The sequence below is a fragment of the Doryrhamphus excisus genome, linkage group LG17 (assembly GCF_037039965.1).
Source record: "Doryrhamphus excisus strain RoL-2023G ecotype Guam linkage group LG17, RoL_Dexc_Guam_v1.1, whole genome shotgun sequence".
In the NCBI taxonomy this organism is placed as follows: Eukaryota; Metazoa; Chordata; class Actinopteri; order Syngnathiformes; family Syngnathidae; genus Doryrhamphus; species Doryrhamphus excisus.
The window spans coordinates 6,976,295-6,994,245 of record NC_136373.1 but is presented as its reverse complement, the minus strand read 5'-3'; the positions used below and the strand labels follow the sequence as shown (position 1 = coordinate 6,994,245).

At 41.3% G+C, this 17,951-nt stretch overlaps 2 protein-coding genes across 2 annotated transcripts; both read left to right on the top strand.

Moving 5' to 3' along the window:
• The first annotated feature begins 449 nt into the window (after window positions 1-449).
• arih2 (ariadne homolog 2 (Drosophila)) lies at window positions 450-9,399 on the top strand. The gene is made up of 15 exons (XM_058085534.2): window positions 450-614; window positions 2,289-2,822; window positions 3,294-3,361; window positions 3,627-3,699; window positions 3,847-3,988; window positions 4,883-5,004; window positions 5,201-5,310; window positions 5,709-5,826; window positions 5,927-5,977; window positions 6,533-6,554; window positions 6,931-7,082; window positions 7,294-7,437; window positions 7,670-7,735; window positions 8,082-8,207; window positions 8,318-9,399. Exons 2-15 carry the CDS (start codon window positions 2,565-2,567, stop codon window positions 8,387-8,389), a joined length of 1,524 nt encoding a protein of 507 aa, XP_057941517.2. The 5' UTR covers window positions 450-614; window positions 2,289-2,564; the 3' UTR covers window positions 8,390-9,399.
• Window positions 9,400-10,254: 855 nt separating this feature from the next.
• impdh2 (IMP (inosine 5'-monophosphate) dehydrogenase 2) lies at window positions 10,255-17,265 on the top strand. The gene is made up of 14 exons (XM_058084244.2): window positions 10,255-10,629; window positions 11,238-11,286; window positions 11,555-11,656; window positions 11,728-11,802; window positions 12,034-12,240; window positions 12,504-12,591; window positions 13,278-13,477; window positions 13,661-13,751; window positions 13,899-13,994; window positions 14,675-14,818; window positions 16,024-16,168; window positions 16,423-16,566; window positions 16,648-16,731; window positions 16,893-17,265. The coding sequence occupies exons 1-14, from the start codon at window positions 10,532-10,534 to the stop codon at window positions 16,912-16,914; spliced, it is 1,545 nt and encodes a 514-aa protein (XP_057940227.2). The 5' UTR covers window positions 10,255-10,531; the 3' UTR covers window positions 16,915-17,265.
• The last annotated feature ends 686 nt before the right edge of the window (window positions 17,266-17,951 follow it).

The following is a 17,951-nucleotide window of genomic DNA, read 5'->3' as shown; positions in this document are numbered from 1 at the left end:
CTTTCAGTACCTCAGAAGAGCTACTGAACAAATACTGCAATATTTGATCATCACTGTAAAAATTCATAAAGTCTTCAGTTAATGAACATTCTAATGTCGGGAAATAGCTACTTGTTCTGTTCTGTGATTGGCTGGAATGCTCTGTACGTAACGTCACAGCCAAGATGGCGGCGGGTCAGCCACTGGCTGGAGGACGTATACAAATCGTGTTAAAATAAGCACTTAAATTCACTCACATATCATTGTTTATTTATCTATGACAAAATATTGACAAAAATATTTTGTTAAGTGAGTACTTTCATTTTATTGTTTTTGCTAACTTTTTGAATCACTTTAAATGTGTATTTTATATCTTTCAAGATCACAAATGTCTCTTCATTTTTGTATATAAATATATATTATTTTAAATGATAATCCACAGAGCAGGTGTTCACAGTTGGATGACGTTTTCGCTCCCAACTTTAAATTCGGAAATTCCGACTCCCTTCAGTGGACCTGGAACGCATCACATCTTCCGTTTAACAGCTCACGCTAGGAACCCCTTTGTAGTCCTTTCTGTTAGTAAGACACACTTTTCTATGTCACTGTGGACCGGACCGCCGCCGTTCTGAGAGGTAAACATAACTCCCGTAATGGATAATTAACAAATATCGCTGCCTTGAAACGTGTTTGTGTAGATTCCTGGGTAACTGAGGGCCTTGTTTACATGCCAAATCCACGGACTTGGGCAAGAGGCGTAACAACGATGGGCAGCTAGCAACCATGCTATCTTTAATAAAGTAAAGCCTTTAAATGACGTGTTAAACTTTGTGTATAAATAGTTTAACTGGAGGGGTAGCACTCTCCACAGATCGTTACATTTAATTGTCTTTGTGTTGCTGAATGACTCCAATGTAAATGTTGGCAAGCTAATCCAGCTAACGCAAATTAGCTAGTCGATGTCAGTGCTCTGTGCTTTATAGATTTATTAGCCATATATGGAATTCAGTGTTGTGTTAAAACAAAACGTATCATTTTAGTTTTGGTTCGTCCTGAACATTCTTTCATCATTCCTCTCAGCACGCATTATAAAACTGTGCTGAGTCGCTGTGATACATTAGCTTCGCAAAGATGTGTGTCACCCAGTTTAAAGAGCCTATTTTTAGCCTGTTAGACCAACAGTGTTCCGCTGTTCTGTTGCCCGGCTGGCACCAAGAGGACCGCCTGGCAGGCTCATCCTGGCTCTCTTCTATAGTGGTGGACTTTACTTTTGAACCCCCCTGATCTGCCCTTTTTTTTTTCTTTTTACCTTTACACCCCCCTCTCGTCAGCAAATACAGCAAGTGGCCCAATCCAGTCCATGTCACAGGGCACACAATATAACATAACAAGAGTATCAAGGCCACCTGGACATGGTTGTTTACATGTCCTCGTTGTTTCGATTTCCCCCAAATGTACCCTCACAAGGTACATGTGCTGTGTACTGTAGTTGCTGCTTAAAGGCAAAAATATGCATCATGACACCTAAACCCCTGTTAACGTCAGCCCATATTGCAAATTACAAAAACTAATTAAATTTAAATCTTCCTCTAGTTTAGCTATTTAACTTTGCAGTAGCTGTACACCACTACAAATTGGAACTACAAAAAAAACATACTGTTGAATCAATATCTTACAGAGTGAGCATTATAATCTTTATAAAGACATAATTTTTGTATTAAATCCGAGTACGTCGCCCACTAAGACAGTCCATATGCGCCAGTTCTCTTATCTACAGTACAGGTGTACATCTCTCCTATATCCCCTTAACACTAAAGCATGCTCTGCTAATCCTCTAAAGCCTCAGACACACGGTCTTCTTCTGTGCTCACGTGCTCAATACCAGTTCAATGTAGTACACTGACAAGATAAGGATAAGAATAACGTAACAAGTGGAGGTAGTGCAGTAAAACGTGTAAACAAGGCTTCTAAAGTCATAGATACAAATGAATATATTGTATAAAGACCACTATGAATCTTATGCTTTATGATATTTAAATGACCTGTGTCCACGGTGTCACCTCTATGTTATGTTATGGAACATAAGAACATTTTATCACGTAGGTCATTGATTCTTCATATTTAAAGGACTTGAAGTCATCTAACTTAGAAACCTTTACATGTAGCAATTAGCAATTACATTACAGAATAATTTATTGAAAAGTATTTAACATTTTTAACAGTTATACATATGTAAAAATGAGCTAATGTTTTTGCATAAAGTTGTTTGTCACCCTAAACAGACATATCTTTCCTTTGCTTTTTCCCAGTTTTGTTCTTTTGTAGGATAAGCCTCCAAAACCAGCGTTCCAAATGAGTGACGGGGAGTGCAACTTCTTCTGTTTCTTCCGCTGCTGCTGAGCTCGCTCGCCAAGCAGCGCAGACACACCAGACGCCAGGGTGTCGCTGACCAGCGACGTCAGCATCAGGACCTTGGAGAGGAAGAGGCGGCGCTTCTTCAAGCCATTTCATTCACTCAGTGACCACAGCGATCCGACAGGTAGGCGTGTCGTCTACCTGTCCGGGTGGTTGGTTCCGTCGACTGGATGTCTGTGGACATGAACAGCCAGGCATCTGACAGCAACGAGGAAGACTTCGGGGTGAACTCTGAAGAAGAGGAGGATGAGGACGACGCAGGGGAAGAGGAGGACCTTGAAACCTACTATGAAGGCGTGGCGAGCGATGTGGAGCAACAGGGCGCCGACTCCTTTGATCCGGAGGAGTATCAATTCACGTGTCTGACGTACAAGGAGAGCCAAAGGGTGCTCAATGAGGAGGTCAACATTGTGGCTGCTGCGCTAAAGGTGAGGCTGTTTTTCTACATCAAACACATGTATGAGCACTTCCATCTCACTTGAAGATGTCCTCTTAAAAAAAAAAATATTATGCTGAGACGTCAATCACAATGCTTATAGTGTTACTAGTATTTCATGTTAGCCGCTACAATATCAATATTACTAAATGTTATCCTAAAAAAGACCTTCTTTAGTTCTGTTGATGCAAATTGTTAAACATACTGTATAAGATCAATGGGACTTAACTTTGGCCTACAACAATGCAAGGGGAAAAATATTGGGAAAAAATAGGACAATTACATACAAATTATGGACAATGACAGATAAGATGCAACGTGTGTCTATGACCTTTGACTCTGCATATATATATTTTTTTTCTCTCCACTTATTTATTTCTCTACCCGAATTGTTTGTCCAAAAAAAAACAAAACATAATATTCAGTAAGAGTCTATACTTTTCTTTCTCTGTTTCTCTCACAGGTTTTACCAGCGGTAGCAAAGTTGATCCTTGTGCATTTTCACTGGCAGGTTTCACAAATACTGGACAGGTATTTATCCAATGTAAAATTACCTATATAAAGCTATAAACATTGTGATACAAGTGTAAAAAAAAAGATACAATAATACTAAAATAAAGTAAAACTACTCACCTTTTGATGCTGCCTTCTGGGACATCTCATAGAGAGGAAATATTGCTGGACTTATTAAGTGTTTTGTATTGTATAAATGTATTTGCATTACTGTTATACCCAGAGGCACTAAAAAGCTTGATCTTGAAAATGCTAGAGCCTAATTCGTCTCTTTCGTCCACAGGTATAAGTCCAATTCTTCTCTTGTGCTGTCAGATGCTCTGGTTCAGCCAAGCAGCATCTGCAGATCAGTAACTGTGAGTAATAAACTGACCACATAAAAAATTCTTGCATTTATTTTTTAATTGTTATAGTGTCAAGTAAAACCCCCAAAATTCACATACCTTTGTGATGATAACATTTTAAGACATGTCAATTAAGTATGCATCCATGTTACTTTCCAGGCCCCCCAGTCCCCCCAGTGTGGTGTGTGTCTACAGATAGTACGGAGAGACTCCCTGTTGGCACTTCCTTGCCAACACTCCTTTTGCAAAGCATGCTGGGAGCAGCACTGCACTGTACTAGTCAAAGATGGCATCGGAGTGGGTAAGTCAATATTGTGTGTTTTTGTGAAAGATCATTTGGAGTAAATGTATCAGAACAGAAGATTAATAAATGAAAATACACTGTAGAATGTCAACTCATAAGAAAACATTTACAAAAATATTTTGTAAGTATAAATTTGTATTTATTCATTCATTGATTTTCTACCGCTTTTGCAAATTTCCCCACTGAGGGACGAATAAAGGCATATCTTACATTTTCCTCACGTGGGTTGTGGGGTTGCTGGAGCCTATCCCAGCTGTCTTCAGGCAAGAGGCGGGGTACACCCTGGACTGGTGGCCAGCCAATCACAGGGCACATATAGACAAACAACCATTCACACTCACATTCATACCTATGGACAATTTGGAGTCACCAATTAACCTAGCATGTTTTTGGAATGTGGGAGGAAACCGGATTACCCGGAGAAAACCCACGCATGCACGGGGAGATCATGCAAACTCCACACAGAGATGGCCGAGGGTGGAATTGAACCCTGGTCTCCTAGCTGTGAGGTCTGCGTGCTGATTTGTATTTAGTATAGTATAATATTTAAGTTGGTATAAAGTGTTGTCCATTATATATCCATTGTAGTATAGTAATCGTCTTCCGCTCTAGTTTAGTACTGCGGTAGATACATACACGTTTGTGATACGCTTCCCCATGCAGTTTGGGAGCAGACGCCGCACGGACTATAATTTAACACACGGTCTCTCGAGCAGATTTCCGCACCAGGACAAAGGCAATGTCTCATTTATGTGTTGGTGCAAGACTAGAAACCTGCATTATTTTTTAGTGCAGTTGAAAATATAAGTTACCACTAGCTGACAGTTTGTGTGCTTTATCCAAGAATTCAAGATTGCTATTCTTTTTTCGGCTGGGCTCATGTGTTTACAGGCATCTCCTGCATGGCTCAGGATTGCTCCCTGCAAATGCCAGAAGATTTTGTCCTTCCTCTACTGCCAGGAGAGGAGCTGAAGGACAAGTACAGACGCTACCTCTTCAGAGACTATGTTGAGGTGTGTGTCTTCACTTAATATCTTTTTTCGGACACTGCACCAAATTGGTGCACCTCTGTGGTGGCCAAATATATTTCTAAGGCAAATACAAATGGGAAAAATGTCTACCCCAACCTTAGCCAATGAGAACTTAATCTGTCTGAACGTATCCATCAGTTGGACATTCCTAGCTCAATCTTCATCTCTCCTACCGCAGAGTCACTTCCAATTGCAACTGTGTCCGGGTGCAGACTGTCCCATCGTCATTAAGGTGCAGGAGCCACGGGCACGCAGGGTGCAGTGTAGCCGCTGCAGTGAGGTCTTCTGGTAGGTCCAACAAACACTACGACTACTACTACTACTACTCTAAATACATTGAATCACTTCCTAATTTACTTAAAGGGATAGTTTGGATTTTTTGACATGAAGTTGTGTTACACCTCCATAAGCAGTGAAGTCCGTCAACAGCGACTCACTCCCCACTTCTAATTTATTAGAGATGTCCCAAGTGCTACCACCCATGGTAAATATTGCTGTGTTCTCTTGTCAATCTCCAAATAATTAGAAAATAAAATAAAGCTCCATATAAAATCCTGAAGTTAACAGTTAATAAAAACAGTAAGAACACTTCCAAGCAATGCAAGTATTGAATAATGAACTTTTCTGCTGTTTGAGATAATATAAAATAAATCAAACAACTTAAGTGGACGTGTCTTCTTTCTCAGTTTTAAATGTCGTCAGATGTACCACGCCCCCACAGACTGTGCAACCATCCGGAAATGGCTCACAAAATGCGCCGACGACTCGGAGACGGCCAACTACATCAGCGCACACACTAAAGATGTATGATCCTCATGCTTTCTATTACATTACAAAAAATGTTTAATTAAAAAAAGGAATTAACCCTCAGAATGTGAAACTTTATGTTTTTGTTTTATTTCAGTGTCCCAAGTGCAATATCTGCATTGAGAAGAATGGAGGATGCAATCACATGGTGAGTCACAAGTGGAGAATTGACTATTGAAGTGACTATCGTTGTTTCTTTCATTCATTCATTTTCTACCGCTTATCCTCACGAGGGTTGCGGGGGTGCTGGAGCTTATCCCAGTTGTCTTTGGGCGAGAGGCGGGGTACACCCTGGCATGGTCGCCAGCCAATCACAGGGCACATATAGACACTCACATTCATACCTATGGACAATTTGGAGTCGCCAATTAACCTAGCATGTTTTTGGAATGTGGGAGGAAACCGGAGAAAACCCACGCATGCACGGGGAGAACATGCAAACTCCACACAGAGATGGCCGAGGGTGGGATTGAACTCGGGTCTGCGCGCTAACCACTCAACCGCCATGCAACGCTACATCACATCTTTACACTAAGAAAAAGCTTTTTTTTTTTTATACCTCTTATATTATATTATACCTCTTCTCCATATTACAGCTCATTTGTGCAATGGTTCAAGTAGCTCACTTTCGGAATAAGTGTTTTAGAACATGGATGGATGATGATTGCTCATGTGCTAATTCGATCTTCTCTGTTTGTTTCAGCAATGCTCCAAGTGCAAACACGGTAAGGCTTTGACCCGTCCACTATAATACAAGGAATGTCATTATTTTAAACTCTGCTGGGTATGAATCAGCCTGATAAGATTATCACAAATCAAGGTGCATTATTTGTTCTTTTAATCAAAAGGGGGAGTCCTGGTTTGTCTTTTATTCCTGTTGAATAATCAAAGTGCTGGATGGTATATGCCCAACTTTCCATCCATTTACATCATTAACAGGAAATCCTAATAGCATTGCAGTCATTTTGTCAAGTGTTTCACAGTTCTTTGGCAAACAGAATGTCGTTACACTCGTGTAAAACATGCACCTCGGCTCAATAAGTTTTGGGAAACACTGCAAAACTGCACTCTAAACATACACCCCCACTCTCACACCCCCAGACTTCTGCTGGATGTGTCTCGGTGACTGGAAGACCCACGGCAGTGAATACTATGAGTGCAGTCGCTACAAAGAAAACCCCGACATAGTCAACCAGAGTCAGCAGGCTCAAGCCAGAGAGGCTCTCAAGAAATACCTCTTCTACTTTGAGAGGGTGAGCACTGAGAGATTTTTTTTTAACTTTGCATTCTTGTACAAATTGCTGCTCTTATTTTCCACCAATTCAAGACAATTTGAACTGCGCTTTTCATCCACGTCTAAACACTGACAACTCCACACAAAGTGGGATATATTGTCTTCATCTACTCCAACCAAGCATCTGTGCTGAGTTGTTTTTTTTTTCTTCTGTTTTTTTTGTGCACCAGTGGGAGAACCACAATAAGTCTCTGCAGTTGGAGGCTCAAACATACCAGAGGATCCAGGAGAAGATCCAGGAGAGAGTGATGAACAACCTGGGAACCTGGATTGACTGGCAGTATCTACATAACGCTGCAAAGCTTCTCGCTAAGGTACGCTTTTCTAGATGCAGGAGTGAATAGATTTCATTGAATTCACAATTTGGCATGCAATTTATCAACTCTAAGAAACCCTAATTTAATGAGCCATTCGCAGTTTCACTGTACAGGTCCGTGTGTACTTAGACTTGAATGGCTTCCTACTTGAATTCAAATGGATAATATTCATTTGTTTACTATCCAATAACCAATATTTCACTAACTATGTTGTCGTGTTTGTTTCCAGTGTCGCTACACGCTGCAATACACGTATCCCTACGCTTACTACATGTCCGGCCCGCGCAAGAAACTGGTGAGAAATTGACTTTATTTGCCATTTTTACACACAGTAATAGGAATAAATATGAATAAATTAATGTATAAGAGCCTCAGTCTAAAATAATCATTCTACCAAGACATTTTGAACAATTTTCTAGGATGATAGAGGTTTCCCAGGATGAGTTTGGTGTAGAAGAACACCTTTAAGGCACCTTTAGGCATAATGTGTCCCGATAGTTTGTGTCCATGTAGTGTTTTCTTCTAAACCTCCATCCACCACACACCTTCTTGAGAAGTTAGCACCCCTGATGTCTTTCCGAAATCATGTTCCATCTCCGGTGTCGTTGCTTTGTATTCATTTTGTTTCTCCTCTGTTGCAGTTTGAGTACCAGCAGGCTCAGCTCGAAGCAGAGATCGAGAACTTGTCATGGAAGGTGGAGCGGGCCGACAGCTACGAGAGGGGAGTCGTGGGAGGCGAGGTGGATCTCAGTGCCAGCGACAGAGGGGTGAGGGAGGAGAAACATCAGAATATATAACGTCATTTATCATGACCAATACCACCGAGCTCTCAGAAGTGTTCCCTATTGTTCATACACAGTACTTTCTATGTGAACAGGAACTGGAGAATCAGATGCACATTGCTGAACAGAGACGACGCACGCTGCTGAAGGATTTCCACGACACCTAAAACACCATTTAGACTGCAGAGCACCAGCATTACCCTTCTTCCTTCCCTCCTTCCTTCCATGTCTCCTACTGTTGCTTCCTTCAGTGACTATCTCCTGGTGCAGTCACACTCGACGCCACTTTTTTTTCCATGCCCCACCCCATCTCTTCCTTCTGTCACTCCTAAAATGCTGCAGTGTCACAAAATGGCACGATTGTATCTCCTCCTCCTTCATGATCTTCCATATCACATTCACCGGGGTTACACTTCGTTTATAACCATGTCTCGCAAGTAACATAAATTTTTTTGTGGTTACTGGTGACATTTAGTGAATCCTCCAAAATACAAAAAAAGGTAAAAACCACTGAGGATGACTGGGTTTTACATTTAGCTAATACTGCTAAGACCATAACATCTAGTGGACACTTTCTGGCAGTTGGGTTGCTCACATTTAATCAGTTTGCTTTGGATAATTTACCAGTGCAGTCATGAAACGGACTGGTTTTTGGTTTTCTATGGAAAACATTCACTCTCCCCTTAAAATGGCTTGGATTAAATGCAGTATTTTCTTGTGTTTATGTGTGATCACTTAGAGCATACTTCAATGTGTGTAGGTCTTTTTCTTTGCTACAATAAACTGTTTTATTTTGTTATTGCCAAACTTGCTTTTAACCATAACTGCCAGTAATTAGCTGCTACCTGTTAGGGTTATGGTAAAACTATTTGCATCAGCTAATTAACAAATTCTGACATCCCAGGCACTCAAGGCTCACTACACTACAACACTCCACATCACACAACGTCCATGCATTCATTCTTCCTCGTTTTCTTTCATCCCACCATTTGTTCATCCTTGCTTACATCTTTTCACATTTCTTCTGGGGAAAAAAAAACAAATAGCTGTTAATTGATAGATTGTTTAAAAAAAAACAATAAAGGAAAAATCTACCAAAAAAATTGCTGTAATTTTCAACGGTTGTACATTAATACAGAAAATAGTCCTGAGAGTTTTTAAAACAGAACTGTTGTCTTGTGTGTGTTTATTGACAATCCAATCCATGTGTCATGTGCTGCAAAAGCCCTTTGACATTTTCACACTGGCACCTGATTACAGAACAGGGGACCACAGACACGTTTACGTGGGTGCTGCTGTGCCAAGATGGAGTAAACACACTGGGCTCTGATTGCTCTAGACTTGCATGGTATACCCTACTGCTAAGTTGGTAAAAGTTGTAGAGCGCCTGGAACCACAGCCAGAGATGGTTGATTCAATCCCTGTTTTGAGCTCAAACTATTAATTTGACTATACATTTTAGCATATTTCCACAACATTTCAGTCAAGCTTCGGCTTCCGGACAGGTGGTGTTCGTTCTAAATTTAGATTTTGGCACTTTTTCAAAGTGTTTCAGTTTTTATTCAACTTTTCAAAATTCATACGCAATGTCTGCTGCATCTTCTAATTCATTTACTTCCTGCTCATGTTATATCTTTTGTTCATCTGACACACGACTATTCATGCCACTTCACCAGCAGAGGGCGCCATATAAATTGCTCATTCATTTTCAATTGTAAAATGTTCAAAGAAAATGGGAAATTAGACTAAATGAGGGAATATATTTAAAAGTCTGAAAAGGTAGCACCCGTGTCCGAGTGAGCTGACATTTGAATTTGTTTAGAAATTTGAGTATTTAGCTGTCAAAAATTAGGCGGAATATGAAGAGGAATAAATAGATGAAAAAAAGCTGTACACAATAATGTGTGTGAATGCTTTTAGAATTCACACAATTAATTTCCTTGTGCCATTTTTAAATATCCTGGTTTACTTTTATTGTATTGACCGAAAAAACAACCGGAAGTGAAGTCACCGCCCGGGAACTGTCAGACAGGAAACGGCGCACGTCCCAGCGAGTGCCATTCCAGCTGTGACTGAAGAACATGAGGACGACTTCACGTGGTGGCAAAGAGGCCCTTCTAAAGACAGACAATATATTAAAAAATTACATACATAGCTTTCTTTTATCGGTAAAGACACCGAGAGCTGGTTGGACCTTTCACTGACAAACAGGACAAGCGAACGAGCTCCTTCTCGAGAGCAGGAAGTTGTCGGTCTTCCTACTAGTTGACACGTGCTTGTACGAGTATTATTATACATCACTGGACGTCATGGCGGACTACCTTATTAGTGGACAGACCGGCTACGTCCCTGAGGACGGACTGACGGGACAACAGTTGTTTAAGGGAGGAGATGGACTTACATATAAGTAAGTAATTCATCTTAATTTGGAATGACGGACTAGGCATCTGAAAGCAAGGTCCATAGAGAATGGATGAATTTGGTGTAGAACAACACCTTTGGGATTCATCATCACACTTGTCCTCTTGCCATATACCCGTAGTTCTGTTAGGGTTAACTTTATTTTATTTATTTTTTTATTCCACTGTATTTTTACAGAGTGGTCCAAGGTTATATTTATATGGCCTATTTGTGGTGCCCCAGTACACAAAGAAGTGCTGTATGTTGTTAGGCAGATGTTGCCATGTTGCAATTTTGACTTTATGTTCTTAGTTAGGTTAGTTTACTCCTCAGTTTGGTCAACCAACCATATTTTCTTGGTGTTTTATGAGGGAGGACGTTGATTTAAATGACAATTAGCACTTTAAAAGTCACCTGCTTGAAAAGCCTGGCCTCTGCTATCATTTCTGTTTTTAGCCTGGCCTGCATCATGCTGTGGCATTTCAGCTGCACTATCATTTGATACCCGCCCGGAAACTATTTGCCTTGAAAATATTTACTGCAAACCAGTGGTCTGTGTGTGTTTTTTTTACACCATTAATTTGATGTGTTTATAGCTTGTTTCCTCTCTTCTAGTGACTTCCTCATTCTGCCAGGCTACATTGACTTCACAGCAGATCAAGTGGTGAGTTGGGATGATGGTGGGACTATTATTAAACGAGGAGACAATGTTAATCAGAGTGAAAGGGGGATTACAAACATTCTCAAATATTCTCTCAGTACGACAGTAAACCCTGACCACATTTGGACTTGACCAAGCATGCCCAAACCAATTTTTGAAGTGATAACAAGAACGGTGGAGCTGCTAACTACTGAGTTCCACTGTATTAACATGTAACTTCAATGCACACATAGTGGCTTCATATGTCTTCATGTGTTCCTGTTGTCACCAGGACCTGACCTCGGCGCTCACCAAACGAATCACAATGAAAACACCCTTTGTCTCTTCCCCCATGGACACTGTCACAGAAGCCAGCATGGCCATCGCTATGGCAGTAAGCATGACACTGTTTATTACACTTACACAACATCATATTTGCATGAATACTAACATATTTCCTCCAAGTTAACAGGTGGAATTGGCTTCATCCACCACAACTGTACTCCAGAGTTCCAGGCCAATGAAGTCCGTAAAGTCAAGGTAGGCATGATAGCTGACTTTTCCCTTCTTCACGTCTTTTTTTAGTGGTATTTATTACAACTAAACATGTCCGTGTTGCATTGTTTATCTTCCTTTACAATTTCCCAAAGAATGTTTTGTTCCCTGTCATTATAAAATGGAGAATTCTGTCTCATGTGTGGGTAGATGTACTAGAAACATAGCTTGTCAACCCTCCCACATCCATGTTCTTCCTCCCCCGCCTTCCCGCAGAGGTACGAGCAGGGCTTCATCACGGACCCTGTGGTGCTGAGCCCCCATCATCGTGTGCGGGACGTTTTTCAGGCCAAGGCCCGCTATGGCTTCTGCGGTATTCCCATTACAGATGACGGCAAAATGGGAAGCAAGCTGGTGGGCATCATCTCCTCCCGAGACATCGACTTCCTGAAGGCAGAGGACCACGAGCTTCCTCTCAGTGAGGTGTCTGACATTAATACTGAAGATGGGGTCGGGGGGGAAAGACTTATGAATACTCTTGTGACTTGTCGTCATGACTGCTATGTCTCAGTTTTCTTTAATCCACCAAATCTCATATCAAATTTTGTGTCCTGGCTGACTAAATAGTTATTGGAAAAAACTGGAGTGAAAATCTAACCACTTGAAATGCTACAATTTTGTATTCTGGAATATAGAGGCAATATGAAGATGTGTGCTTCATTTTATCTGTATGACTGTCTCAACAGGTGATGACCAAGCGAGAAGACCTTGTCGTTGCACCTGCTGGGGTAACGCTCAAAGAAGCCAATGAAATCCTGCAAAGGAGTAAGAAAGGTGAGGAGAGACTTTGACAAGCTACAAAAACGACAAAAAACAATGTACAGTGTTCCCGCACTTCATTTTGGCCCTGATTGGCTGTGGACTATTGTCAATCAATTTCCTTTGTGCAGTTTCTACTTGCGAGCAAACTAGCTAAATGTGTGAGCTGCTTGCTAACAGCCAATAAACAATAGAAGAAGAGGCTAAATGGATGAAATTAATCTTCGGTTCAAGGAAGAGGACAACGATGACAACAGGAGCAATATGTTTTAACAAGGATACAAAAACGCTATAGCCAGGACGAGGCATGGTGTGAATACACCAGTCACTTTAAGGGGAATTGTGCTTAATTTGGAATTTTGCCCATCATTCACAATCCTTATGTGAACACATTTCTTTTCTTTTTCTATCCATTATAACACAAGAAAACAAGTTAATTTGAGCTAGCTTACAATGCTGTCATTGGGATACACCTATTTGGACTATATAAAAAAAAAAAACTAGCAGCGTTTGATATACATGCTCTGATCATGCCGTTTTTTAATCTTTATTGAGATACTCCCTACAGCAATCTGCGTACCCCTAGAGGTATGCATACCTCACCTTGGGAACCTAGGGCCTAAAACACAATAGTGGTTTAAACCTTCATAGTTTTTATTTGTTTTTGTTTCCATCTGTCTAGTCTCTGGTTCCTCTTCCAGGCAAACTACCCATTGTCAATGAAGATGGCTGCCTGGTGTCCATCATTGCTCGAACCGACTTGAAAAAGAACAGGGACTTCCCTCTGGCTTCCAAAGACTCTCGCAAACAGCTACTGTGTGGCGCCGCCATCGGCACGCACAATGACGACAAATACCGACTGGATCTGCTTGTACAGAGCGGAGTAGATGTGATTGTACTGGTGAGGGGGACCACTTGTTGCTGTCATTTAGTATTATGTTTCACAGCTTCCACTTGGCTGGAGTAAATACTATGAAATATACATTGCTGTTGTTTGATAGCGTGCTTCCTTAAGGCTGGTGCAGTCCTAGAACAGAGGCAAGTAGTGAAAGAGAAATGATTTCATGTCCTCTGTATTTTACAGGACTCTTCCCAGGGTAACTCAATATTCCAGATCAACATGATCAAATATATCAAAGAGAAGTACTCAAGCCTACAGGTCATTGGTGGCAATGGTAAATACACCTATTGTATTACACTCAGTTTGTTTTCCAAAACGTTAGAAACAACAAAATTACAAAAGCTAATAATAAATGTGTGTTGTATATGAAAGTGCCATACTTTTGAATGTAACATTTCCTGTGTTTGATCGTGTCGTTCAGTGGTGACCGCTGCTCAGGCTAAGAACCTGATTGATGCAGGAGTGGACGGACTGAGAGTCGGAATGGGCAGCGGGTCCATTTGCATCACACAAGAAGGTGAGTTATGTGGTTTGTGTTCCAGCTTAAAATTGCCTATAAAGCACCACTGTTTCACTGTGTAACTCAGTTGGAGATGGCGTCACCACTTATTGAGAACCTGGTGGACCACATTGTTCCGCCAGCATTCTCTGAATGCTAACTGGAAAAAACAAACTACCACAACGTATTGAGAGGGATACAATATTTTACTATGCTTATGTATATAATGCAGAATGATAGCCATAAAGACAGAATCCTGCACGACTGTGCGGATGTACTTAATGGTGTGGCCAGTCAATGCAGCGTACTGTTACCACTGTGTGTGTATGTGTCTGCCAACTGAGCATGAACAAAATACTTGTATTGGAGGTAGCGTTCCTGTTTTCTGATGACTTCATAGAATAAGACAAAAATACATTTCAAGGAAACAGTGGTCATGAGTTGTGCAGGTGTACCTAATAAGTGAGTGACGCAACGCAAGAATTTGTGGGTGGAATAAATTAAAACAGACCGTTTTGTCAGGAAGCACAAATCCAAGGAAATACTGCTGGAACAGGTGCAGTGGTCCCAGACCATCATTGTGCTTTCCTGCACAGAGCAAAACCGTGTGTGGCGATTTGATGGACTCGACAAACCAGTAGAATTAGTTCTAATCTAATCATGATTTAACCATTGTTCCCTTTTACTCCTCCTGACAGTACTTGCCTGTGGCAGACCTCAAGCCACAGCTGTCTACAAGGTGTCGGAGTATGCCAGGCGCTTTGGCGTGCCTGTCATTGCCGACGGTGGCATCCAGACCGTTGGACACATCGCCAAAGCCCTGGCGTTAGGGGCGTCCACAGGTAGCTACACAAACACAGTCCCATTGTAATCATATTCCCACAAGGACTGATGAGAATTAAACTCTTCTGTTCCAGAGTCAAACTGTGACCAGCATAAGATAAGATATGCTTTTATTAGTCCCACAATGGGAAATTCCAGGTTTACAGCAGCAAAATGTAGCAGAACGCAACAACCTCAAAATGTAAGAATACGTTGGTAATGGTAAACAGTTAGCTACCATTCATTCATTCATTTTCTACCACTTATCCTCACGAGGGTCGCGGGGGGTGATGGAGCCTATCCCAGCTGTCTTCAGGCGAGAGGCGGGGTACACCCTGGACTGGTCACCAGCCAATCACAGGGCACATATATAGACAAACAACCATTCACACTCACATTCATACCTATGGACAATTTGGAGTCACCAATTAACCTAGCATGTTTTTGGAAAATATTATTTTTCAAATTATTTTTATTGTAAATTATTTATTGTACGATTTAAAACAATATTTAGGCCTAAGTTATAACCGATTGGGTGTTATTGACCTGTCACAATATTTTAGGAACCTTATACAGTTTATGATTGGAACGTAGCTCTCTGGTCATCATGCAGTTGAATGCAGTTTGTATGTATGAGAATTAATTAGATTAAAAGTTTGGGCTTTCTTTATCCCCCTGCTTTCATTTCAATCCTGAATCTTTATAATAATAATAATGCTTATTCATTCATTCGTTCGCTCATTTTCTACCTCTTTTCCTCACAAGGGTCGTGGGGGGTGCTGGAGCCTATCCCAGCTGTCTTTGGGTGAGAGGCGGGGTACACCCTGGACTGGTGGCCAGCCAATCACAGGGCACATATAGACAAACAACCACTCACACTCACATTCATACCTATGGACAATTTGGAGTCGCCAATTAACCTAGCATGTTTTTGGAATGTGGGAGGAAACCGGAGTACCCGGACAAAACCCACGCATACACGGCGAGAACATACAAACTCCACACAGAGATGGCCGTGGGTGGAATTGAACTCGAGTCTCTTAGCTGTGAGGCCTGCGTGCTAACCACTGTGCCCGCCGTGCAGCCTCAGTTAGCTACTAACGAATTTGCATCTAAGATTAGTCGGCCCCACTTGCTGCACTTTTAAGAATTTTTTTCATCAAAAATTTCATATGAAATTCGATTCCCTCACACCCCCACCCCATCATTTCTTGTTTTTGTGCAGTGATGATGGGCTCTCTGCTGGCAGCCACGAGTGAAGCTCCCGGTGAATATTTCTTCTCTGATGGCATCCGGTTGAAGAAGTACCGTGGTATGGGCTCCCTGGATGCCATGGACAAAAACTTGGGCTCTCAGACCAGATACTTCAGGTTTGTGGTGGTACATTATATTGTTTAGTCCTGATATAGAAGACTGGGTAGAAATCCATGAATACTTGAAATGAGAACTACTGAAAGTTTTTTTTTTTTTTTATGAAATTTGACTCTTGTTGATTCAACACAATGAAAATGACTCAAAAATAAAAACCCGACTAGCATAAAATATCGAAAAAGCCACAAGGTGTCGGTAACTAGCCTGTGTAAGTGTACCGAGTAGCGCCTGTCTTTCTGTCCGCATCCTGCAGTGAGAGTGACAAGATCAAAGTGGCTCAAGGTGTTTCCGGAGCCGTGCAGGACAAAGGCTCCATCCACAAGTTTGTTCCTTACCTGCTGGCTGGTATTCAACACTCTTGCCAGGACATCGGCACCAAGAGTCTCACTCAGCTCAGGTACACAAACACGGCGGCCAGTACACACTCACGGCGGTGTCATGCTTACTGCTTACTACTTGATTTGGTGTCGTTTGTCAGAGCCATGATGTACAGCGGCGATCTGAAATTTGAAAAGAGAACATCTTCCGCTCAAATGGAGGGCGGTGTCCACAGCCTGCACAGGTACGTACACGCACCGACACCGTGTGGACATGCAGCGACACAACCACTGTGACTGACTAAAGAACAAACTAGCATTGTGAGGCGTTTATGTACACGGTGCAAACCAATGGTTGCTTTGGGCTTCCTTTTTGACAGGAAATGTTTCTATATTTTCTTTCCAGTTACGAGAAACGTCTGTTTTGAAGACGGAGAGGCCTTTCATCATGATAAAAAAAAACAACAACTTTTAATCTCGCACAAGCATGACCTCAAAGCATTTGTATCCATGAAGTCTTCCAGCATCTTCTATGCATCCTAACTAAGCATTTATTAGTCAGTGCACACGTGACTGTCATATTAATAACTTCCTTCCTCTATGTATCCATTTTTAAAAGAATTAAATGTTCACATTTTTCCACAAGTTCTTGTCTATCACTTTATTCACTGATACTACTGTGAAAATACAAATATTGATAAATATGCTAAATATAAGATGGTGTCTTGTTGGTTTCTGACATTATAAAGTACACCAAAGAAAATATCAGAACTAGCATTGTAACTAGATAAATGAAATAATTGCTTAAATTGTAGTAGTTGCAATGTTAAAGCAATTAAAAGTAATTTAGCAAATTGGATTGGCCAATCTTTAATTACATTCATTCATTTTCTACCGCTTTTCCTCGCGTCTTCGAGCAAGAGGCGGGGTACACCCTGGACTGGTGGCCAGCCAATCACAGGGCACATATAGACAAACAGCCATTCACACTCACATTCATACCTATGGACAATTTGGAGTCGCCAATTAACCTAGCATGTTTTTGGAATGTGGGAGGAAACCGGAGTACCCGGAGAAAACCCACGCATGCACGGGGAGAACATGCAAACTCCACACAGAGATGGCCGAGGGTGGAATTGAACCCCGGTCCCCTAGCTGTGAGGTCTGCGCGCTAACCACTAGATCGCCGTGCAGCCCTCTTTAATTACATTAACAGAAAATACTTTTTACTTTATTTGGTTTTGAATACACTCAAAAATATTAACAGAGCACTTCTGTTGTTTTTCAGAAATTGGTCTCTCGCTCTCGAATCGATACAGTAAATGTGATCTTTAGTGACAAGATAATTCACCCACCATCCAGATGACATGATTATATGGCACTGGCGTACCCTAGCTTGGCCATGACCAAGCCACTCAAATAAGCATTTGCAGACCTCCAATAATAAGGTCCTCTATTGTGCAAA